This window comes from Macrobrachium rosenbergii, chromosome 1 (assembly GCF_040412425.1).
Source record: "Macrobrachium rosenbergii isolate ZJJX-2024 chromosome 1, ASM4041242v1, whole genome shotgun sequence".
Lineage (NCBI taxonomy): Eukaryota > Metazoa > Arthropoda > Malacostraca > Decapoda > Palaemonidae > Macrobrachium > Macrobrachium rosenbergii.
Window position 1 is genome coordinate 6,762,069 of NC_089741.1, and position 27,208 is coordinate 6,789,276.

At 39.3% G+C, this 27,208-nt stretch overlaps 1 protein-coding gene across 1 annotated transcript in view; it reads right to left on the reverse strand.

Moving 5' to 3' along the window:
- LOC136851922 (uncharacterized) overlaps window positions 1–27,208 on the reverse strand; it is a 489,330-nt gene that overhangs the window by 206,806 nt on the left and 255,316 nt on the right. Inside the window, exons 7-8 of the mRNA XM_067126612.1 lie at window positions 19,330–19,474; window positions 15,759–15,889 (exon numbers count right to left, since the gene is read on the reverse strand). Of these exons, the coding sequence (XP_066982713.1) occupies window positions 15,759–15,889; window positions 19,330–19,474 (276 nt within the window). The remainder of the gene's footprint in view (window positions 1–15,758; window positions 15,890–19,329; window positions 19,475–27,208) is intronic.

Consider the following 27,208-nt stretch of genomic DNA (forward strand, 5'->3'; position numbering starts at 1 on the left):
GCGTATCATCTTGTGTGTGTAGTGGTCCCCACTGCCTCGTTTTCAATGCCCTCTGAAGCTGGCAACCCATTGTATTCCCTCCGGAAAATTCCCAGTCATTTGCTCTTCACCTTATTACACCAGAATTACGCTACCATTCTTCTGATGTGTTTTCTTTTGTAAATATAATGAATTAAGTTGAACCCCAGAGTTTATCTAATCACTCCCCTCTTGAAGTAGGCCTTCAGCCATATTTTGTTGTTTATAATTTTAGCTGACCTCAAGGCCAGAGTCCAGATTTTTGTGGTAATTAAGGTAAGTTGCCTATCATCCTAGTATACCCCATTAATCTAGCATGACCCCAGCTTTAAAATTATAACTATATATATATATATATATATATATATATATATATATATATATATATATATATATATATGTGTGTGTGTGTGTGTGTGTGTGTGTGTATACATATGTATACATATGTATACAGGGTGTAACACGAGATGTTGGAGGGGTGGGGTGAAGTGAATAAGGCAAGTGGATTGCTAGTCTGTTAAATATGATTATTTTTCTTGCAAGCACTCTTATTATAACGATTAGCTTACAGCGGTGCAGTATGGCTTTATGTATCAAGTAAGTAGTGTAAATATTGCTGGGTAACATTTATTTGCGATTGCTGAATTCTAAGGCGCTCTGCCCTGCCGCCTTGTCAGGGAATTGTTGAATCAGGAGTCAAGACTAGGCCTACGGCTATGATTGATGTCCGATGAATGCTTTAGATGGAGAGGGAGAGATTTTTAAATATGTTTTAAGTCTTTGATAGGTATCTAATGTTAGTTATAAATGATTTGTTTAACTAGACTTCTGAATCCTTTTAGGGTTCTTCTCGGGCTGGAAAAAAAGGGGGGGATACATAAAAAAAATAGAAAATAGAGAAAAAAGGGGGAATTATATTTTATTTAAGAAGAAAATGATATTTTTAATTGAAAAGTTATTACCTTCAGCTAGAATATCTTTTATTGAATTATTTTGTAAATAAGCATTTCTTTCATGCTGCCTTCTGGGACAGTCAATTAAGATATCTTTGATTGTTATTGGGATGTTACATCTTTCACAAGTTATTGGATTTGTGTGCAGAGTTGACATCAGATGACCATGTGTGAGTCTGGAATGTCCTGCTCTGAGTCTTGTTAAAATTACTTCATTAATTCTTTGTTTTTGGGTAGAAGAATGCCACTTTTTAACTTAGTTTTTAATTTGTCTTAGTTTGTTTTGAGAGGGGTATATTTGACCAATCATTTTGCCAATCTCTATAAATTGAAGGTTTAACTGATGCTTGCCAGTCTGATATGAGGGCATTCGTAGTAGTTGGGGGGATTGCACAAGCCAATTTATCAGCTTTACCTGCTTTCTCATTACCCTCAATGCCTACATGGGCTGGGATCCAACAAATATGAACTTGAAGGCCGTTTGTGATTAACTGATGAATTTCCCGTGGATATTTTGGACAAGGTGATTATTTGATTTAAATGATCCTATTGCTTCAGTTGCACTCTTTGAGTCACTCAATGTGAGTGCTGAAGGAAGTCCTTTTTTGATATAATCTGGAGAGCCAATTGTATGGCAGTTAATTCAGCTGTAAATACTGATGATATTAGGGGAAGGCCCATTTGGATAGTTTCATCACTTGAATAAGCTGATGAGCCCACTCCAGCTTCATTTTTGGATCCATCTGTATAGATTATGAGGGGGTTACCCTTTCGTCTTATGTGTTCCACGGCATGTTGATGGTACATTTCTGTGCTGAACATACATTTTTTTAAAAGATATAGATATGTGCATATTTTTTGCCCTTTTAGTGTCCATGATTCATTTCTTGGGTAAATTTTGGTATCATGTAAATTCAATAGATGATTCGTTTTTTTAGTAAATGAGTTTTGATTTGGGTTATTATTTGTATTTTGATTATTGAGAAATTTATTTGATATAGGAGGTGTGCCTGCTTGAAGGGATAAGCCTCTTCTTAAAGTAATTAGATCTCTGTAATATTTTAGAGGTAGCTGGCGCACTTCTGCTAGGATAGAGACACTTGGAGATGAGCGGGAGGCTCCTGTACATATATGTAAAGGCTCGCGAAGGTGACCTTTGAAAAGTTGGGTCAGCTATTCGCAGGGTCCGTTTTCACTGCACGCAGCAGATAGGAAACTGCTGAAACATTCGCATACCACAAGGGTCGAAGAAACCACCTTGGTGACAAGACACGGGCTGGCAAATGCGTTTTCAGCAAAGAACGTTCTAGAAGCTGAACCAGTTACAAAATCCGGTTTTTGAAGGATGCTTCTTAATAATGTATGGTGTGTACGTGTACTTCGTGACGCCTCGAAGTACAGAGGCGTGTCTTGCCGAACTTTGACCTCGAATGATGTCATACAAAAGTACGTTCGTTCGTGCGTTACAGAATGAATATAATGGGAGGAACTGTTGTTCGAATTGGACTTGTGAGATCCGATTCTTGTGTGTCTGAAGATGTGAGTGATTTTTCACATGGAGACTGTCCCAGAGGACTTGTGGAGTGAGTAAGAATTCATATACGTTTTTAGACTTTGTTTTTCAGAACTGTGAACACACGGTACCTCCTGTGTCAGTGAAATGTGTGTTTCTGCAATTTTGTACGTTTTATGATTTTTAATGTGACGTTTCTTCTTTCACAGGTATTTCTGTTCCACTCCATTCCTATTCCTCTCTCCCTCCTACGAGGATGAGAGTGGTATGACATTTGAGATGACCTGTTTTAATTGATTGACGTGTTCATGTTTTGACAGATGAGTTATTTTCTGTAATTGGGGGTTTATGATTTTGGAGCATTATTTCCTTAGAAGATTTTCTGATAGTTATGTAAAACATTGGATTTCATTCTTCGTAATTTTTAAGAAGTTATTTTTCGTTGATTTTGTCAATAAAGGGTTTTAGTTTTGTACTTAGTATCTCATTCCAGTAGTCCTTAGATTTTAGTTAGGGAAAGATATAACTTACGATGCCGGCTCACGTTACTGCTATCACACAATGTCTCAGGATAAGCGAGATCAAACCTCTGTTCATAAAACAGAGACTTAAATCAAGTATAGGCTCAGAAATGGCCTTTACATATACGTACTCCCTCGTGATGTAAAGCATCTAGAGATTTTAGAGTTGCTTCTGAGGCAGTTGAATAAATTGGACAGCTATAATTTATAATTGATAGTACTGTTGCATTGTACAATATTAACATTGTATCTCGTCCTGCACTCCGTTTGGTGTGAGAGGTTTTCTTTAATAATATAAGGGCTTTAGATCCTTTGGCTTTGATATATTCGATATGGTCTTTACAGTTTAAATGTTGATTAAAAATTATACCCAAATGTTTGACACTATTGAACATATTTATCTCTTCATTATAAAGATATAACTTAATGATTTGTTGTTTCAACCATCTTTTGTCTTTGTAGAAGATAATGCCATTTGTTTTATTTACCGACAACTTGAAACCTACGGAGTTAGTCCAAGTGGTTATATTATTTGTTGCTATATAAAGTATTCTTTGAGCATGTCTCAGAGAATAACTTGAATAATATATTACAAAATCAACCACATACAAACTATTTTGTACACCCTCAGGCAGGTCCACAGTAATATCATCTACTGCCAGGGCAAATAAGATGCAGCTTAAAACACTGCCTTGGGGGATACCCTCCTCTTGTATGTAGGAATTTGAATACGTATTTTCTATGCGCACGATTTATTAAAAAAAATGTTGATAAATATTGGAAGGTGACCTCGAATATCAGATTTATGGAGTTTGTGCATAATATTGTATCTCCATGTGGTATCATATGTTTTTCTATGTCAAAGAAAATAGCCACTGTCAGCTTTTTCTTTTCAAATCCTTTTTAATATGATCTTCTAATTGAGTTGATGGGTCTAGTGTAGATCTACCAGCTATTGATCCCGATTGGTGATAAAATTTAGTTTTTTTGTTATAACACTTGTTAATCTCAAACTAGCCATTTTTACCAACAGTTTGCACAAGTAACTTGTTAGAGATATTGGCCTATAATTAGTGGGGTTGTTAGGGCCTTTTCCTGGCTTACTGACGGGTATGATTATTGCACGTCTCCACTTAGTTGGAAAGACATGCCTTATCCATATGTTATTATATAATTTTAGTAAGAATTCTTTAGCTAGTGTAGCTAAATTTTGGATCATTTCAAAAGAAATCTTATCAGGACCCGGAACTGATGATCGACATAATTTTAGGACACAATTAAATTCACTCATATTGAGTTCTTGATTATAATCAAGGTCCTCTTCAGTTTCAAAATTAAGTGTATGATTAATTTTCTTTGTTCTAATTCTTTTGAAGTGTTCATCTAAATTAGAATAAACGCTAATATCTTTTATATGTTTGGCTAATATATTTGAAATATTTTGTAGGTTATGATTTAGTTTGCCATTATATTGTATTGGGCTTCTAGGTGGTCTTATATGTTTACCATTGATTTTACGAATTTTGTGCCATATTTCCTTAATTGAAGTATTTGGTGACAACTCCGAAATATAATTTTTCCACGATTGAGCTTTTTCTAATATTGTTTTTCGAAACTTTGCATTATATTTATTGTAAAGTGGTTTAATGTGTTCAATAGTTATATTTATAACTATTATCTGGTTTAGTTTGTTTATATTAAAAGGGCCTTTATTAAGGGTGTTTAATCTAGACTTCAGTCTATCCAAATTACGTGCCAGAGTGTGTTTGGTTTGATTTAAGAGAGATAAATTGTTAGACACCATGGGACGGGTAATATATTAGGAGTTGAAGAAGTTCTGGGGATGCATTTATCTGCAGCACTGATTACAAAACTGGAAAAGAAATAGTTTGTGATATAATTTTTTTGATTTAGTGGAAAGGAAGGGATATTTCTAGTTTGTAAATTATATTTATCCCAATCAGATCAGCTTTCATTAAGTTACATTTTATGGGAAATGATTGTTTTTTGTTGTTCAAATTGGTGAGTGGCAAGCTAATTTATAGTTTCTAAAGTTATGTGGAGTTGTGCCAGTATGCTGCAGACATAGCCTATGCAAATAGGTTTATGTTCCTTTAGTATTCTTTGGATTTCACCTAGCCGAAGCCGAGTACAAAATCCATTCATGTTCCATTGAATGATTTTATTGGTCATTGTTTGGTGGGATTGGAGTTAAATTTTAAAAGTTAATTGCTGATTTAGCTATATCCCGCAACATTTTAAGGGAGTTTGTGTTACTTTGTGGTTTCTTTGTAGCTAGGTTTGATTGCTGAATATTTGATGCATTGATATTTTTGTTAGGGATTTCTGTTATAGGTATATAGGACCTCCGATGTGCTGTATAAGATTTTGATTTGAATTTTTAGATTTATTATTGTTATAATTCTTTGGTCTTGTTGAGGGTTGATGTGATGTGGTTGTGATTTGATGAATTTTGGGGGTTTCTGATTTTTCAGTGGGATGTTTAATTGGAGATTTCTTCGTTGACTTTGGTGATGAGAGTACAGAAGAGTTAGATGATTTATCCTCATTTGGGGAATCGTTATTTATATTTGTCTTGGATTGTGGAACACTATGGATTTCCACTTGTGATGCAGTTAATGTAATCTGTTTCAGATTAATGGTGGGCGAGACTGGTGTTTAATTAGATCAATCTGTGAACGGAATGTTAGGGGGAGTTCTGTCAATTACTTTCCTTTTTTATTATGGTTATTTTTGCCAATTAAGCTTTTTGTGGATGATGTTAGTGCTTTATGAGTATCCAGATCTGGATTATTAACCTCTGTTAATTTTTCCATATCATAGGAATTCGTTTATGAACGATTAATTGGGATTATTATTGGGGAGGCCTGTTGTGATGTAAGAGAGGTTTGTTGCAACTGTACACTTGGGCTTTTATGGGTAGCAGAGGAGGGGGAGAGGTGTGTCTCAGTTATTCTGTGTTGAGATTCTTTATGTTTATTATGAGTTGTTACAGCATTAGAATATGAATGGCATTTTACCGGATCATTGATTCCTCTCAGCTTCAATTCGAGTTTGGCTTCGTTAACGGGCATACCGGTTCTGTCCATTAACATTTGTAGTTCTGTATAATGTTGATAAAACATACAGTCTCTAGATTTTGCATGATGATTTAATTTGCAATTGACACATTTAAAGGTTTTGCATTTCCAATCTGTTGTATGATCCTCAGAACATACAGCACATATAGCGTTATTTCTACATCTCTTTGTTGAATAGCCATATTTTAGACACTTAGAACACTGGAGAGGTTTAGGGACAAAGGGGCGAATTTCTCTATTTAGTCCTAGAATTTTAATTTTTCGTGGTAGTTCCCGGTTTGTATATTTTATTTTGACTATTTTAGTATGTTTATTTGCATCCTTTCTACTTGGGACAGTCTATAATTCCAAGTCATGTATATTGTTGTATCTTAATTTAAGGGGGCCAATTAAGATTTGTTTTGATGGTGTGAAGTCCCCGCTCAACACATTCTCTGTAATGAACATCCTGTTTTCTGCGGTGCCTTCATGCTTGATCTAGGGTCGGACAAACACAATATTATTATCATTATTATGAATTGTATATTTATTATCTGTTCATTTGACAATGCACTATATATATATAACAGAGTATTTTTATGTCTGACCAGACATTGTTAATCATTATGTTTTCTGTATGTACCTGTCATGTTTTTGTAGTTTGACCTCAGGTCACCTATAAATTTTTGTACCCGTGGCTTTGCATTATACGCAGACGTCCGCGCACTGCTTTATAAGCAGGTCGCTTCATCAATAAACTAGCAGTACTTGCCTTCCTGCTCATTATTTCGCATCTCTCGCACATTGGTGACCCTCGGAGTGGTTCCTGGAAGCCATTAACGAACCCAAACAGCAACTTTGTCTTGGCCCGATGAACCAACCTACGCCTCTAACGGACTAACTACGGCGCTCTAACAAAGCGTTCAGGCTTTACCGACCCTCATCGGCAAGTCACTGGCATCATCAGTGAACCCACATGGCATGCTCCCAAGCATGTATTGATTCGAGTGTTCCCTCACACTCCAAGTGAGAGCGCATAATGAGCATGGACACAGACATCCCCAACCACATACAAATTACTGTGAACTTCTCGGAGGCAGACGTCTCCCTCGCGCAACCCCCTCCTGTGCGCTCCTCCACGCTGGTGCCTGCACCCCATGCGATGACCCCCCTGACAGACCAACCAAGGATGGCCCTCAGCATAAGGCTGCCGCCATTCACCCATCAGAACGCAGCGTCCTGGCTCTACAGGGTCGAGGGGCAATTCAGGGTGGCAGGCCTGACAGACGAGGTGCTGAAGGCGGACATCGCCATCAATGCCCTCCCGGAGGGGATATACAAGAAGATTGCCCTGCTGTTAATGAGAACGTCGAGCCCCACCACCTTCCAGGAGTTAAAAGCCACTCGCATTGAGACCTGCTCCCTGCCGGTGTCCGAGAGAGCTGCCCACGCCCTCGACCTCGCCCTCAACCCCTGGCAGGACAGAAACCCCTTGGAAACGTGGCATGCCCTCCAGGACCTCCTCCTCCTCCCCGAGACTGACAGCAGCGGCAGGCGCAAAGAGATCAGCCTGTCGAGGGAGAGCTTCCTGCAGCAGCTACTACCAGAGTTCCGTGGGCAGATCACAGAAGCATACACCCTGCCGGTCGAGGACCTGATCAGGGTGGCGCAGCAGCTGACGGACTCCATGAAGGCGGCGAAGTGGGCGTCCACGCCTGCACACCCCAGCTGGAGGACCCCACCATGGAGGGCATCAACGTCGTCACCCAGAGGAAGTCACCCCACCAGCAGAAGAGGGAAGTGCCGGGGCTTTGCTATTACTACCAGAGGTTCGGGAAAGCTGCCCAGAATTGCGAAGCCCCCTGTCTTTTCTTCACCCCAAAAAACGGGGGAGGTGGCGGCCACCCTCACAGGCTGCCATGGCAGCAGCATCTGAAACGTCCAGGGGCCCCGCACCAGTAGGCTTCTACGTCCGCGACACCATCTCTGGCAGGATGATGTTGATCGATACCAGAGCCATGTGGTCAGTGTTCCCGCCTTCCAGAGAGGACCGCAGACGTCTGCTGGATCCGGCTGCCTCCCTGACAACCGCCAGTGGGTCCCCCATCCTCTCCTAGGGCACCAAGCTCCTGTTGTTCTTCATCCTTGGCCGGAGGTATAGGTGGAATTTCATTGTTGCAGATGTTAGGACCCCACTCCTGGGTGCGGACCTCCTCGCCCACTTCGGACTGGCAGTCAATGTCGGCCACAAGCGCCTGCTGGACACTGAGTCCTGCCAGTCCCTGCCTTTATCACTGGGCCCCAGGGAGCCCGCAATCTGTTCCATTGCGCCCCACCAGTATGGCTCCCTCCTGAAGGAATTCCCGGAAGTTTTCAAACAAGAGCTTCATCAGGTGCCTGGGGCCCCCGCCAAACATGGGATATATCATCACACCAAAACAAAGGGCCCCCCAACGCATGAGAAGTTCCAGAGGCTTCCCCCACAGCGCCTTCAGGAGGCCAAGAAAGCCTTTGCCAAGATGGAACGGATGGGCATATGCAAGAAGGCTCTCAGACCGTGGGCCTCTCCCCTTCACATGGTGCAGAAAGCGGATGGCACCTGGAGGCCCTGCAGCGACTACAGGCGGCTCAACCTCGCTACAGAACCCGACCACTACTCTCTACCAAACATGCAGGACCTAACGGCCTCCTTCCATGGGGCCAAAATATTCTCAAAATTAGATCTCTTAAAATCATATTTTCAGGTACCAGTAGCGCCAGAAGACATCCCCAAAAATGCCATCGTCATGCCTTTCAGGTCCTACGTCTTCGCCTTCTCCACCTTCGGCCTGAGGAATGCGGGCGTGACCTTCCAAAGGCTGATCGACAGCATCCTGGGGGACCTGGACTTCTGCATCTGCTACGTTGATGATATCCTAATTTTTTCCAGATCCCAGAAGGAACACCTACGGCACATCCGGAAGGTCCTGCAGTGCCTGCAGGAGAGTGGCCTCTTTGTCAGGTTCAACAAGTGCACCTTCGGCGTCAAGAAGGTGGAATTCTTGGACCATGAGATATCCCCAGGCGGCGTCCACCCAATTTTGTCGAAGGTTGAGGCCGTCGTGAGGTTCCCCACCCCAACCGCCATCAGGGCCGTACAAGAATTCCTTGGAATGGTCAGCTACTAAAGGGGATTCATCCCGGGGATCGCACACACCATGGTCCCCCTGACAGAGGTCGTCAAAGGTCGTCCAAAGACCTTAGAGTGGGGCCCCAACCAGCAGAAGGTCTTCTCCCTGACGAAGGCCGCCCTCGCCAAGGCAACATCTTTGGCCCACCAGGACCCCAGCGCTCCCCTCCAGCTGACGACGGACGCCAGCAACGTCGCCTGCGGGGCCGTCCTGGAACAAGTCATCAATGGGGCCCCTCAGCCCACCGCCTTCTTCAGCAGGAAACTCAGCCCCACCGAGTCCTGCTACAGCACCTTCGACAGGGAACTTTTTGCAGTGTACCAGGCGGTACGCCACTTCAAGTTCCTCCCGGAGAGTACGCCCTTCATGGTTTGGACTGACTACCAGCCGCTGGTCCACACCTTCATGAAGCTGGGGGATGCATGGTCCTACAGGAAGCAGCGGCACCTCGTGGCCGTCGCGGAGTTCACCTGCACCATCAAGTACCTCCCTGGCAAGAAGAACCCAGTAGCTGACGCCCTCTCGAGGATTGAAATTGACACAGTGCAACTTGGGATCGACTACAAGGACCTTGCCCGCGAACAAGCTGCTGACCCAAAGATCCCAGCTTACTGCACAGCCGTCACATCGCTGAAGTGGAAGGACATGCCCCTCGGCCCTGGAGGTTCAACACTGCTGAGCGACGTGAGCACTGGCTGCCCCGCCCACTGGTGCCCACCTCTTGTCGTCGGCTGGTCTTCGCTGTCATCCATGGACTGCCCCACCCCTCCGGAAGGACAACGGCCAGGCTACTGAAAGAGAAGTTCGTCTGGCATGGCATACGGAAGGACGCGACGGCCTGGGCAAGGCAGTGCATGCAGTGTCAGGCCAGCAAAGTAGGGCGGCACACCGAGTCTGGGAGGAGATGTTTCGGGCACATCCACGTTGACATAGTGGGTCCTCTTCCCCCATCAGGAGGAGCGAGATACCTTCTAACAGTCGTCGACCTCTCCACCAGGTGGCCCGAAACTACGCCTTTGGAAGAAGCCACCTCCAGTGCTTGCGCAGAGCCCCTCCTCTCCAGCTGGATCAGCCAGTTCAGTGTCCCGGACCATATAACTACAGACAGGGGTCCCGCTTTCCTGTCCGAGCTGTGGACCGCCCTGGCACACCTGCTGGGGACCACTCACCACAGCACCACTGCCTACAACCCCACAGCCAACGGAATGGTGGAGAGGTTCCACAGTTACCTGAAGGCATCCCTCATGGCTCGTTGCACTTCCGACCCATCTGCAGCAGAAAAAGTCTACGGGGAGACCCTGGTAGTCCCGGGTTCCGGGGGAACTCATCGCAGAGGACAGGGACGACTTGGCAATGCAGAGGCTCCGCGACAGGGTTGGGAAGTTCGCCCCCTGCCAGCGGACATACACCGACAGGACGTCCCCCTTCATGCCTTCCGGTGTATCCTCCGCCACCCACGTCTTCATCAGGGATGATGCCGTACAGCCACCCTTAACCATGCCCTACAGAGGACCTTTCCTCGTGCTCGAGAGGAACAAAAAGGCATTCTGGGTAGCCGTCCACGGAAGGGAAGACTGGGTATTGATAGACCGCCTCAAGCCCGCATTCCTGGAGGAGGAAGTCTGGGGCGATTCCCAAAGCCCCCTGCAGGAGATAGCAACCCCCTGGCCTGCCATATTCGCAGGAAAACGTCGTGGGCGTCCCCGGAAATCCCCGGAACCAGACAGGAGGGCACCCCAACACACCACTCCAAAGGGCGCCGAAGAAGACGACCACCCCCTCCAGCTGGCATCGAGAAAGCAAGGCCTCCTCTGCCGTCCCAGCAGATACCTGCTTTGATCAGACGTTACTTACGTCTCAGGGGTGGGGGAGTATTGTAAAGTCCCCGCTAAATGCATTCTCTGTAACGAACATCCTGTTTTCTGCGGTGCCTTCACGTTTGACCTAGGGTTGGACGAACACAATAGTATTATCATTATTATGAATTGTTTATTTATTATCTGTTCATTTAACAATGCACTATGTATATGTAACAGAGTATTTTTATGTCTAACCAGACATTGGTAATCATTATGTTTTCTGTATGTACCTGTCCTGTTTTTTGTAGAAAAATAGTTTGACCTCAGGTCACCTGATAATTTTTGTACCCGAGGTCTCTGCGTTATACGCAGACGTCTGCACGCCACTTTATAAGCGCGTCGCTTCATCAACAAACTGGCAGTACTTGTCTTCCTGCTCATTATTTCGCACCTCTCTCACAATGGTAGCTCTTTTTCATCATTGTCTGGGAGCATCACTGTTCCTTGTGTATAGTTTAGTGTTTCATGGCTGGTTACTGTTACTTTTATTTCATTTATGTTGGTTGTTTGTAGAAAGGTTGTTGACTGGGCTTTGGTTGTTGTTTGTATTAGCCATTCATTGTTTTTGGTATGTCTACATGCCATATCTTGTGTGGGGTGTATATTTAATCTGATCTCTAATATGGCTGGTGAGATTTGTTTTTCTGCTTTTATTACTAAAAATCTGGACCAATTGTCTGATCCAAAAATATGTTCAAAATGAACTAGCACTGGATTGAGTTGATAGTTATTTCTTTTTTATTTTTTTACATTCATCGGTGATAAGTTGTCTTGTGTTGATGGGGTTTTAGGAGGATTACTTGCCTCTAATTTAGCATTATTGTCCATTATGTATGGTTCTAGTGTTATGATTCTGGAGTTTACCAATTTGTTTTTATTTGTTTGTTTTTGATTTTCTAAGCACTCTGAGTCTTTAGGAGTTGATATTTCACTTGGAACAGGGGGTTCCTTTGTAGCATTTATGTCTGTACTAAGGAGATTCGGGAGTGATATTCCAATAATCATCGACTGTGCCAGAATTTTACCATCATGAGGTCCAGGGATACTGAAATCTTTAATTCTACTTTCCATAAAAAAGGGGGAAATTAAATAAACCCTGAAAATAGATCATTGGCTTTTTATGAAGTTCAATCTTCTACTAATGGCACAAGTGGGAACTGACTCCCAAATGTCTGCATCCCTACACTACCACAAAAAGGGGATGGCATATCATGATTAGTATGGCCCAAGTGTAAGCAAAACCCGCTTGCTAGGACTGAGTGTATTGTAATCACACAGTCATCCCCATCCTAATCACATTATGGGCTAATTGGGCAGAAAGCCGAGAGACCTATTCCTAGAACCAGGCACCCCCTGGAATCCGTGGTCCAGCTCCACAAAATAGTTCCGCCTGAAAAAAACAGGTCCGAACATTATCAGGTAGACGATGGTTCTACCACAATTCCCACTAATTAGCTTCAGATCCAACTTCACTCCATGCTATGATATGTTTTCCCATTTGTTAGGTTTGGTAAATTTTGACAAAGGTGGAAAAATTCACAAAATTACTCCTAAAATATATCATTATATATATATATATATATATATATATATATATATATATATATATATATATATATATATATATATATATATATATATATATATATATATATATATATATATATATATATGAGACACTTGGGATCAAATCTAGGAAAGAAAAAAAAATCCCTAGGTTCGAGAGCCCCTCACCACATCAAGGTGGTCCCAATTTGAGGGGGAGCTATCTAATGAATAAGCCTACCTTTGATGGAGGGGAGATTGAATTAGATTGACTTTTTTTTTATATCGCTGTCCAGTGAATACAACTGATAGGGAGGGAGAGGGATTCAATGTTGCATACATTTTTTTTGTTCAAAACTAAATAATACATTTGATTGAAAGGTATTTTATCCACATTGGCCTAATCGCTCCATCCTCCTTCTCTACCACTCCCCCACATTCAAGGCTACGTCAACTTCCTGTTACTGACCTCCAACCCCTGAAAGCAGCGCTCACGAAAATGGCTATTTTAAAATTCCTGTCACCGACAAACGAAGCCTTAAGCCCCGTACACACTATGCTTTATGATGCGCGCAGTGTTGAATGGATGTATTGAAAAACCACTTTTTCAACACAAAGCCGCATCACAAATGCGTTGATGGGGCGGACCGATTTCAAAAGCCTGTGCAGTGATGCATCAACAGTCGGAGCAGTAGGACGTTCCGCTCAGCTCCAGCGCCAATGGCTCGATCACCACCACCGGCCAAACACCTTGAATGGACGAGGACCAACACTCTACACTGTTGTATTTTCCAGCTTTGAATTGAGTGTTTGGTGGCTGGGATGATTGGGAAGATATATATATATATATATATATATATATATATATATATATATATATATATATATATATATATATATATATATATATATATATATATATATATATATATATATATATACATATATATATATATATATATATATATATATATATATATATATATATATATATATATATATATATATATATATATATATATATTCATGATGTTGCCTTGTAATACATATATCCTCCTATAATTTTGACATGTTTATTTTTTTTCATGTGTTATGTGTAATGATAATGATTGCTGAAGCGTCATATTTAGTTTGGCGTCAGATCTCAAAAGAACTAATGACTAAATAACTTGATAGCGTAATTTAGAATTGATAATACAATTTTAATAGTAACGTAGTTTAGAATGAATAATATCTTTCTTGATAAAAGTGTAGTATATGAACATGTGTGAGTCCAGCACAGACTTGTTTCATTTCAATAGTCATCAGTTGAGATAAGAGAGAGAACGCTTTGTTTTGGGTCGTGATGACAGGTTTGGATAACAAATGCCGATTCGTCCCATACGAGCTCAAGACGAGTGATTTCACGTTGTTACATGTTTGAGTCACGTACGCCACTTTGAGAGAAAGAAGACATGTCTTGATCAGTTATGCCATGTTTTGTAAGATTGCATTCAAAACGTTTTGCTGGGATGAAGTAACTTTCCTTCTAGAAATTTCTCCATGGTATCTCGCACTCAAAATGCTTTAATGACATCACCTCCCTGCTTCTTGAACCTCTCTTGTATCTCGCACCCAAAATGCTTTAATGACATTATGTAATTGTTTTACATGTTACTGGAATCCTAAAATCTGTTTCATTCTGATTTCCGAGACCAGATAGTTTGGTTCCCTCTCTCTCTCTCGTTCTTAAAAAGAGATTACTTTTTACCTAGTGTTTTGTGGTCACGTATTAGCATTAACTTCTGAGATCTGAATTTAGTAAAGATATTTAGTTTGTAACGGCGCCTGATAAAAAAGTGTGTTTTGTGGTAACGCAGCTGCAGCAAGAGATTTTACAGAGGTTTTCACAAATTTGTGTAAGGTAACGTGAGTTTTACTTATTAATACCATGGTATGATAAGTTAGGAAATTGTGCCTGAGTGAAAATATTATTGATAAGTCTTATATGTATTTTTGTGTGTTTTTCTGTTTGCAATCTCTTCATATTTTCACATTTTTTATGTTTGTAATGTAACATTTATTTACGTAGCATTTTAAATATTTCTTGGTAATTTAACATTGCATACATGATTTAATATTTCATTTATTAAGATTTTCTTTTCAAATCTTGAGTAATTCTTGATAGTTTAAATTTTACTTGATTAATTTAAATCCCTGATAAATTTTTGTGAATTAGTTTTGTTTCATAATTTAATTCAAGAATTAATTAAGTGTTGTGTTATTTTCAAATAATAAATTTTTCAGATTGTGAATTCTAGTTATAAACTTTGAATTTGAAAATAAATTTTTGTATTTAACATTTTTAGAAAAACAGTGTTTCATTTATTGATCACCAGTGAATACAATTGATAGTGTGTGCATAAGGTAAAGTGATAAACATGTTTTGTTCTTTTAGTTTTGCTAAAGGAATTAAGACCAGGGAAACAGTTAGAGTTGTTTAATGGAGTGATGCCCTTCTACTCTAGAATATTTCTAGTTTAATTTTTGATACCTCACACATATTCTGATAAACTTAGTTTGATTTTTCAAGTAATAAATAAGTTTTCTTAAGGGATCACTGTTACCTTTAGAATACTCAGTCGTAATAATTAATGTTATGAGAGTTCAGGTATCTGGCTGAAGTGAGGTATACATTTTTGAATTTTGAGATTAGTTGTGTAATAACCAGGTACTTGATACGCACCGTGACATTATATATATATATATATATATATATATATATATATATATATATATATATATATATATATATATATATATATGTGTATGTATGTATGTATGTATATATGTATGTATGTATAAATGGATATTTAGAGAATGGTCTCACTATTTTAGAATATTACCCATTTCACTTTCATTTCTATCTGAAAATGGATTTCAGTATGGGTTCTATTTCATTCTTCATGTATTACGGTATCTTATTCATTACATCCACATTCTCTCTCTCTCTCTCTCTCTCTCTCTGATCTTTTAAGCCTGCTCTACAGATTTAATTGAAAATAAACCCAGCCAAGTCACTCAAAGTCATACTGGCTTAAATTAAAAATGAGAACTTACATTTTGACGCCATACAGTCTTGAAGACCTGCGGCTTTGCTTTGACGGAGCACTCAAAGTAGACGTCGTCTCCCTCCTTGATAAAGTCGGGGTGAAGGGAAGGCCCGAGCCGTATTCTTACAACAGGTGCATCTGCAAAGAGGGGGAAAAAAAAGGAGCGCAAAAAGGCTCTGCAAAATGTTCCATTTTGAAGCCATTTTTAACATACCAAGAGTATGCCTACTAAAATCCTATTGTCCATTTAAAGGTGGGTGCAATCAATTTTATCTTTAGAAATTAAAGTATATCAGTTATGAACAACTCGTTTTAATGAAAGCATAATGTGAAAAATCAGCACGGTCTCAGCCATTCAAAACATTAGACAAAGTCAACAATGAACGCATCCGTAAAATGGAATTAGGATGCGGCTCCACCAAATCCGTCATGTGCGTCTCACACTGCCAAAGCGGCCTCGTCCGTCTATAAGCATGTCCATCTTCTGCATATGTGGCCACACCGGACAAACAAGAAGGACAGTTCAGCAGCACTTGCTGTCATGGAGGGAGTGTGTGAGCTTTAGCTCTATGACACTGTCAACCAAATTAGAAGTGTTGGAGGATAAGAAACTGCTTGCTGTAATTTTCAGGCAGTGTTCATATTTTCCAATTTATTATATACCAGTATACCGGCCAATTTATACATGTCTTGTTTATTCAATAGTATGGAAAACTAAAAAGTTCTTGCTTATAAATGTATCATAATAAATGGCAAATTAGTTACTTACTGATATTAAATTCCAATCCTAAACCAATCTCCATCCACAATTTCTGGATCACGTTCCGATCTTTATGTTGACAATGTCTGGGATCTCGTATTGGCTGTCGCCGGTACACAGCGCTAATTAATTTCTCCTTCATATGGACCACTGTTCGAAGACGCACTTCCAATGCATCTAAAGACAAAATATTTAGTTCCTTGCGCGTGCAGTCCATTAACGCACGTGGTGCCACCCATGCTCATGCGCTGTGTGGGGCCACTCGTATTACATGTAGAATTATGGCAGTTGATCAAGACCTATGTAGACGCACAAAACGCTTCAGCAGTGAGTGACGCACATGACGGATTTGGTGGAGCTGCAGCCATAGCAGTGCGGGACGCACGTGACAGATTTGGTGGGGCTGCAGCCTTAGCATCGAAACTGGTAAAACTGAAGACTACTACATATTCATGTCTTTTCTTATATTTATAATATTTACCATCTTTTTTCTATGTTTTTACTTTCATACCCAAGGGGCTGGTAATAAACACGGCACCCATTTTGCACGTAAATTGGTACTGATTGAACCTTAGGCGTGCGGTAGTTTTTTCCATTTCGACCTATTCATATGGTTGCCTGCATATATATATATATATATATATATATATATATATATATATATGTTCAGCCAGTACCATTTTACGTGCAAGATGGGTGCCGTGTTTATTACCAGCCCTTGGGTATGAAAGTAAAAACATAGAAAAAGATGGTAAATATAAATATAAGAAAAGGCATGAATATGAGTAAGGGCATAAGCAAATGCTTATATATATATATATATATATATATATATATATATATATATATATATATATATATATATATATATATATAAATTTCTGACCCACATCAGGACCAAACCCTGGTCTTCCGAGTGAGAGTCTAGGGCATTAGCAATTCTGACACAGGTCATAAAAGAAGTTGGAACCTACTGTAAGTACTATGCTCCTGAGGTTTATCCTGTGCAGGCACCTAGCACCCAACAAACAGCGAATTTTACCCTACTACTCGACCCATCAGCGCTCGAATCGGTAACATTTAATTGGACTTAGCCTCACTGTGAGATATAAACGCTGATGGGTCGGGAAGTAGGGTAAAATTCGCCCGCAAGTTGGGTGCTAGGTGCCTGTACGGGATAAACCTCAGGAGCCTAGTATTTAGATTCCAACTTCTTTTATGACTTATTGTGTCCGAATTTCTAATGCCCTGGACTCTCACTCGAAAGACCGGTGTTCTGTCTAATTGTGAGTCAGAAATTTATTTCTGTCAAACATGTTCTCATGTGTTCATTTCCATACACACACACACACACATATATATATGTGTGTGTGTTTATCTATCTATCTATCTATCTATATATATATATATATGTATGTGTGTGTATCTATGTATCTATGCATCATATATATATATATATATATATATATATATATATATATATATATATATATATATATATATATATATATATATATATATATATATATATATATATCGATTGCCTTGTCGAACTCAGGTGTTTGTATTAAAGACGATATCCACTTATACCTCACTTGCTGGCTGCGTGGGTTAAGCGTCCACTGTAGTCCTGAGTTCTTGTCCTTCGCTGGTTCGAGCCCACGAGACGACGAACTTATTATCAACTAAAAAATTCCCCTTCGGTAACATATATGAAAATATATTATTTCCGAGGTAGAGCAAATTGGATATTAAAGGACGTTTGCAGCTTACTGATTGTATAATGAGGTGGGTGGATATCATCTCTAATACAAACAACTGAGTTCGACGGGCGATTTGTATATGGGAGACGATATCCACTTATACCTCACTTGCTGGCTGCGTGGGTTAAGCGTCCACTGTAGTCCTGAGTTCTTGTCCTTCGCTGGTTTGAGCCCACGAGACGACGAACTTATTATCAACTAAAAAATTCCCCTTCGGTACCATATATGAAAATATATTATTTCCGAGGTAGAGCAAATTGGATATTAAAGGACGTTTGCAGCTTACTGATTGTATATGAATCAACGTGATGTGATAAAAAGCCATAATATGGCTGCGTGCGTCAAACGCACTACACGGTTAGCATGGCAGAGGTGGGTGGATATCGTCTCTAATATATATATATATATATATATATATATATATATATATATATATATATATATATATATATATATATATATATATATATATATATATGCATACGTTTATATTCTAGGAGGGCTGTGACACCTTCCCATTTCTAACATGTGCATATGGGATGTGGCCGCTGTAGACCCTTTCTTAGGTCTATGAATATTCAAGGAAATTATGTGCCATTGGCATGTGTCTCTAAACTTCAATCAGCAATTCAATTACTGATCGGAAAAATGCGAGCATAATGAGCGCTACTCCTTACCCAGCAGAGATACGGAGACCATTTCGATATGAGACTCTAAAAATGAAACGAAAAATGCAGAAACAGCATAAGCCTATACTGGCACCAAGTACAGCATTTCAATTGTTTGGAAATAATCCATAGATTCAAATAATGAATTCATTTGTTTTCGTTATCATTATAAATATATACATTTCACTGCTGTACGTATGTGTTTCATCTAAAAAAAAAAAAAAAAAAAAACTAGCCGACACTTTACTCTACTATTTTTGTATTATAGCGCAATTTCTTTCGATATAAGTTGTTGATTGCACACAGTTTCTTTACCCCTGTATGGTGGTGTGAATATATGGAAATTATATCAGCAGCCATAAAACAAACCCAGAAAACTTGACTCACAATTTACGGAGAGAAGAGCTGAATCTTGGACGGCCATGTCTGGTAGGTTGTCGTTTGTGGCTTGGCAAATAAGCATTACCCCATCATCGTTCGGTGTTGGCGTGAATGACAGCAAGGACATGGTCCAGTTACCTTCGTCCACCATCTGTCGCGTGGTCAATGGTAGGAATATGTAAATTAATTAATCTTAAAGATCTTATCTTCCTTATGTACCTCCTTCTGTCTCTTTCTCTCTGCACACATACACACATATATATATGCCTAAATAAGTAAGTATATATATATATATATAAATATATATATATATATATATATATATATTTATTTATATATATATATATATATATATATATATATATATATATATATATATATATATATATATATATATATATATATATATATATATAATATATATATATATATATATATATATATATATATATATATATATATATATATATATATATATATATATATATAATACCATACATCTTTTCCTACTTAGAGCAGGCATGGTCAGAAGGTATTACCCTTCCCAATCAGCAAGTATATTTGGGATGAGGTTAGTAGCCATACTCCTTGCACTGGTGTTGTTCATAGACAAGGCTCAGCACTGCTCAGTGTCGCCAACTGAGCAACCAGTAACAAAGCAGTGTCATATCGTGCCTACACTTTATACTATTGTTGCAAGAAATCAGAAAGGAAAATAAAATATCAAATATAAGAGCTCTGTGCATACTCAGATGTGGTAAAAGAGGAGCAGTGTATAATAGTTGAATTGTTTATCGAAAAAACTGTTATGGCACTTAGACAAAATGTAAGGGCCATGGAATGCAGGGCAACGTCTGGGGTGGCTGGCAGCTGCAGAGCTAGTGAATGGATAGTGCTTGTAGTGTCAGGTAGACTTCAGGGATGGGTTGAAAATTTCAGTTGATTACATTGTTTAGGGCGAGTAGGGCATGAGAATGAGATGTGATAAGAAGTTCATCTGGCCCAGGATTGGAAAAAAGTGTGGTGCATTTTCCATAATTTACCCCATTTTCTCTCACTTACTTTTTTTTGTATTCTTTCGCATTTTTCTATTTCTTCTCTATTACCTATTTTACCTGTCCTCTTATTTGAAGTTGTTACTGTACGCCCCAGAAGTCAGGTCATTTAAAAATTCATTGGGGGTTAATCAATTTAGGTTGAGGTGTAAAGTATTAAGAGTCATGAAGGTAGAATTTCTTTTAGTCAGGAGGGACAACTATAAGTTGACCCGTAATTTATTGCTTTTTGTTCCCTTCTAGCTCTGAATAAATGATGAATTTGGCTATCATCGCGAATGGAAATAAGCTTCACCTAACATAATGTGGACTGTAGGGTACGCTCTCTTCTGCTAACTTTCTGATTTTCAAACAAAGATATACTGTACACCCTACCCAGGGGAACAGCGCCTATGACACGAAAGAAGTGCTGCCGCTGTAATAAGGTTAACAGAGTAAGTAACTGCAGCTGATCGCTGAAACTCGCTCTTATCTCTGAGAGTGAACCTCTAAAGTCAGGAGCGAGCTTGAGTTTATGATGCTTTCATGTGCATACTTGTAGGGTATATATTTTTTACAAAAACTACTACTTTGGTCCATTGCTGACCAGAAGCATGTGTAAGATTATGTTAATATGCAGTACATCAGAGATCCTTCAGATCTAAAAGTGCCATGTAAAATAGTGTTTGTTCCTCGTCAAAAAAGTATGTGTTCATTTTGTGTATAAGCTTTTGGGGATTGAATCTCCCCTACAGATCTGAACAAAGGCAATTCTTCCGTTTTTAGGACGAGACATCTATATTTTTGTGCCTTTTTTTTCAAGGTGATAGATTTAATTAGAAAAGTCCTGTTTAATTTTCCCTTTTGTAGGTAAGATCACTCTTCAATGTTTGCCTTTCATGATTAGAATATGAAGTTTTCCTTTCCCTGTTCTGTGGGTGGAGGTAGTTGCTTTGTTCTTTTGATACATGTGAGATGGTCCTTTGTTTGTTTTATTTGTGGGCACTATTAAATGACTACTTGCTCCCTTTCCAGATTTCCTTTCCTAATAAACTAACTTAACGATTCCATAATGCAGTGAGGATCTGATAGACCTATTCAAGCCAATTTTCCGAGAGGTTCATGTTCCAGTAGTGAGTGACCGGAAGATACTTTTGTTTAGAGATATTCGTTTCCTATCTAGAAATTTAAATTAAATATTTATTTATTGCCAAAATCATTGAAATTATCTTACCGTGTATAGATTCGAGTTATTGCATTAATTTACGTAGTTCACAAGGTGAAACATTTGTAGTAGTGTTTTTGAAAGAGCTTTTCTTTCTGTGTGAAATGAATTTTGAAACTTTTGAAGTGCTTTCTGTCACATTGTGTTCGGGTAGTCACGCTTTACTGATACATGAAAAGGAGCATGCGCACCATGTGTCTCGTAGGCGATGCAAGAGATTAACCTACATGCAGATAGTCTTGAAATGCACATACATAAGTGTCTGGCTAGATTATCACATAGCCTTGCACATGGTTCTAGTATGCTGATCTAAGTTCAAAATCTAAGGGAAGAATGGGTTGGTTGAAAATCGATTGCCTGCTCATTGTGCTGTGATTTATTTACTCGATTGCTTATGGAATGTGTTCAGCCGTCTACTGTAATGAGCGACGGGCACACACTACAGTATTTTTCACCTTAGTATACTTTTTGTGCATTCATTCAACATGTTTTTCAGGTTCCTAGATAACACATGCAATCAGTGAGTTTTTAACCACAGTTGTGCTATAATGTTTCTGTGTTCTAATCAAATAATTTTTGCTTTCCCTTGCGTTTGTATAGAACATGATTTACTCCCTTGGCCATACTGTCTAACATGCTTGATAGTATCAGTATAATCCTTGTTGTCAAGTAATGTAACAAGTTTGCACATCAGCATGAAATATTTGAAGGTACCACCTCACTACGTAGGATCATAGGTACCGTATCTTTGTTCTCGTACCATTCTAGTCATATCACGAGCATTGTGATAACAATGAAATGTGATCTCAGCTTAGCACACAGAAGGCCATTTACTGTTGCATCTGCCCTCACGTCAAACCGCAACTTGAGGACGACATGATGTATTATCCCTTCCATGTGAAACAGTGCCAGCCCAGTACTCAGACTCCTTTGTTAATTTTCTAGTAAACATTTTTATGTTAGTAAATTCTCAGAGACATACAAGACTTCAGAAACCACTGCAAAATGGAAGTTGGTTTTCTTTCCTTTAACAAATTTCAAACCTTTGTGGCTCCTGTGACCCTCACCAGTGAAGGTCAGTCTGTTGCAGTCTGACATCAGTCAGAATGAAACTGTCAGTCCTGAAACTAAGGAAGCTCCAAAGACTACTCAAAGAGTGGCAACACTATGACATCATACAGAACTCCATTCTACAGTATGTCTCACTTACTATACAGTTGGACACAGGCCACATGAATTCCCACAGAAGTCTGCACTGTACTACTTGTGAGCCCGTAGCCAACCATGAAGGAGAACGACAACTCTACTATATAGTAAACTCTTCATAACAACAAACATATCTTTGATGTTGACCAGTCATGAATCTTTAACCATCACAATCAGCGTACAATAAGAACTTTCCAGCTTCAATATTTGATAACCACGCAGCAAAGTGCCTCTTGTTGAACAGTTTACACGTGGCACAGCATCAGGCATTCTGTTTTTGTACAGTTTCAAACATTAGACATGATGAGATAACTCATGTATATTAATGTCTTACTCATGACGAGATAACTCATGTATACTAATATTTCTCACTCATAATTGTCTCAGAAAACACTCTTGCAGCAGAAAATCTAAAAATCATGATTTCATACGTTTAGAACATTATGCATCAAATCCCCTGTTTGGACGAATATTTTCTATCTTTGATCGGTTCCGACAAATCATGTATTTTACAAGACATTTCATGAAGAAGGTTCCCCTCAATATTACCACAGTTGGTATCTAAAACGGAAAACTATCTCCCCTCTCCAACATACTTGTCCTTAGAACGCTTGGAAATTCTTCATCCGCCTCTTACAAGAGGAATCATTGTGCCTTTTGAAAAGTCCTGGATTTCCAGATATTGGACGTGGATGAATGAGTCATATAGATGAGGAAATGACAGCGAAATTTCTCATAAAACCCAACGTTTAGTAATCGTCATGAGAAAGAGAACATAAGGAAATTTCTTTTAGCCATCAGGAATCATCAAAGCTCTTCTCGAGACAATTTCACTTTGCCCTTCAGTACAGTAGATTAATCCTGGCCTGGAAAAGCAATGCAGCGATGGCTCTTCCAAGCTGCTGAGTAGGTTACTAAGGGAAGGGTTTCTGTAACCAAATGCCGCCTCCAATAATGCCACAAGTGACCTCAAACAATGATTGTAGAGCGAGCTGCCCTGCTAAGTGTCATATGAAGTCAGAAATCGACTTGATTCCCCCCCCCCCACCTCCTTACCCCTACCCAACTCGTCTCTCTTTCTCTCCCATTATTTTTGTGCTTGTGATTCACCATTTGTGTCTTATGGTTACACATTCAAGATTGCAATGTCTTGTAATATGCAACCCATTTTTCCTATTTCATCATATTTCATTCATGGTACCTTTGCATGAGTTTATGTCCTTAATCACTGTGCCATAGCAGTTGCCTTTATAGCAAGCAGCAGTCTCGCTAGTTTCATCTTTGGTACACTTTTCTTTGCGTACAACTTCACACACACAGATCGTCATTTATTTGTTCGTAAGAAAATTATTGCAATAAATTTACTCGTTTTTTAATCATTTGTATACATTCAACATTACAATGTTATAACGGACAGAATCACGATTACTGTAATTTCGTAAATTTGGAACTCTGAGTAAGTCCAATAGACCTAGTTTGTGACTAGTATTATTTGTCGGTCGTTCTCTAATGACTGATATTTCGATCCATTTGAATGAATTCAGCTGATTCCCATTCAACAGATTTTCATTTTAGTTTACAAACCTTTTATGCATCAACCAAACCTAAACTCAGAGTTACTTTTAACGAACTGGCCTGTTGTTTCCGGCACTTTTGACTTAATCTAATAGAAACTGTTTCCGCGCTTTTCATGCCCGTTGTTAGCAAGCCACAACAAAGTATAAGAAATCAGCTTTAAAATGTGACCGGAGGGATTATCTTTAAATGAACAGTAACTTCACAACTGGCAAAAAGTTGTTTTCAATCAACTGAATCGGTAATTCTATGTCAGCATGAAGATCCGTACAAAAGTAATGACATTCCTCTTGGTAGGCTACCCATCGCACATCTGACAACGATTGTTTTAAGCAACTTTAAATCTGTAAACTTGACTATATATAATTTTTTAACCATCCGAGTAAATAAGCATGCAGCACTCCTCAAATTCCAAAAAAAAGTTTTTTGGATTGTACACGATGAGTAAGTGTCCACTGTAATGATGTAACCGTAAGGCAAAGGTTGGCTACTTAGTTGAAGAAATAAGTTGAGCAATTAATTCAGATTTTCATAAAGAATTTACATCACGTTTGTTTTATTTCGCGGAGATTCGTACCCACACACGCAGTCTTATTTGAACTTCACGGACCTGTGATTGGTCACAGATGCTTGCATATTCACAAGCCAACTAAAAAGCTTTCAACTTGGACTCAACGACTTCTACTCAAATAATCGTGGTAGCACACCAAGTATATGCAAATATCAGGTTAAACCTATTCAGGGTTTTCAAATATTCGTCTGTCCGCTCTTTAGAAAGTTAACAAGAGGATAAATAGATAGATAGATAGATAGATAGATAGATAGATAGATAGATAGATAGATAGACAGGTATGTAGAGAGAGAGAGAGAGAGAGTAAACAAGTTATCAGAAAAACCACGTGATGAATTCTGCCACTAACACGCTAAGGGCCCTTTCACACTAGGCAACTAGTGACCGTCACTAGTTGCCTATTGTGAAAATCTCGGGCAACTGCAAGTAACCAGTGACTGTCACCGAGTTGTGGAATCCTCATCATCTCATTCGAAAGAATGTCATCAACGGAGGAGGTACTTCTGTTGGCTTTGCTGGTCAAGGAAAAGAAACGCTCTCGAAAAAGAACAATGCATATGCACGAGATGTTATCATCAAGAATACAAAGAGGTTTACATCACACACTTTACAGTGATTTATGTGCTGATGATAAGAAATTCTTTAATTACTTTCGTATTTTGCTATATTGGTCAGTGGATGGATCCCAAACTGCTGGGTGTTTTTCCACTTCGTGAATGAATTCTTCAGTGTTAATTGTCTCCACCACCTTCATCCCCTCCATCTCGCACATCGTTCCCTGTGCAAAGCTGGCTGGGCACTGATAAACGTGACATATTAGGACGAAAGTTGCGCCACACGGTGGCTTAGTATGAAAGCTCCCATTCGAAACGGTCGGTGACGGCAACTGCCAGTGACGGTCACTTGTTACCGGAGCGGGTAACGCCATAGCCTGTTGCGCAACCGGGCAACCGCAGTGACGTAGTATGAAAGGCTCAATTTAAAATAATGGTAGGCAACTAGTGACGGTCGCTAGTTGCCTAGTGTGAAAGGGCACTAATGTTATCCACTGGAATCGTCGTGAGAGTCTATCCGATCGCGTTACAAAGGCTTCTTGTAATTGACATCAGTGCAGGTAAGAGTGCTGAACGGTCGTATCTCAGGAGAACAAATTTGTTCGGGTGACCATCAAATTTCAGTGAAGAATTTTGCCGTCATCGGTCTATACTAAAGTTCAAATTACGTGACACCGGAAAAATATTAAATCTGATAACTAATGAATGTCTCTTCAAATGTTGCAATCTTTTATTGACTACGTTTGTTTACAGTCAGTTGAATGATTGTTCTACGAAAGATACTCGAGAATAAAGAAAAGTAAGGTAACATTCTCCATCGTATACTTTGAACTTATATTTTCCAAAAATAAACTTGAATTTGAAAACCTACTGAGATGGATCTCAAATTATATTGGGTTCCACTTTACAGGAGGTTCAGCAATGGTGTGTAACGAAATCAGACCAACAAGAGATATCAATTTTGCAAAATTCCTTCTTAGTAACTCGTATGCTTCAAACAGAAGTATTCATTTAATACTTGTGCCTTACACAAACATCTTTTACATCAGGGGTTTTCAACCTGGGGTACGCGTACCCCAGGGGGTACGCCAAGGGTCACTTAGGGGGTACGCTCTCCCCACGGGTCGTTAGCCACAGGTAAATAATTATAAACAATTTTCTTTATTTATATGGAATTCTTTGTGTTTACAATATCGTTAGTTATGTCAGGAGAGTTGTGTACTAACTTCCCTTCAGTACAGTACTTGCAAATATACACAATGGAATGTTTTTCTGCCTTTGTTTTGTTTTCCACTTTATGCAAAGTGATGGGGGTACATTATTGACATTAAAAATACCCAAAATGGTACGTGGGGAGAAAAAGGTTGAAAACCACTGTTTTACATAAAAAGCTCCTAGTTTTAAAACGCTTGTTTAGAGCTTTTTTTTTTTTGGTTTATCATCAATGCACAGATGGCTGAACTTTGGAGATAACTGTAAGCAATAACCTGAGGCGCTTTAAAGTGGCCAAATAATGTTACATCAATGTAGAACGGAAATCTTTTAGTCGGCCAGTCTGTTTGTTCATCACAACGATTCAAAGCGCCTCGGTTATTGCTTACAGTTATATCCAAAGTTCAACCATCTGTGCATTGATGATATACCAAAAAAAAAGCTCTAAACTAGCGTTTTAAAAAACTAGGAACTTTTATGTAAAAGAACTTTATGTAAGGCACAAGTA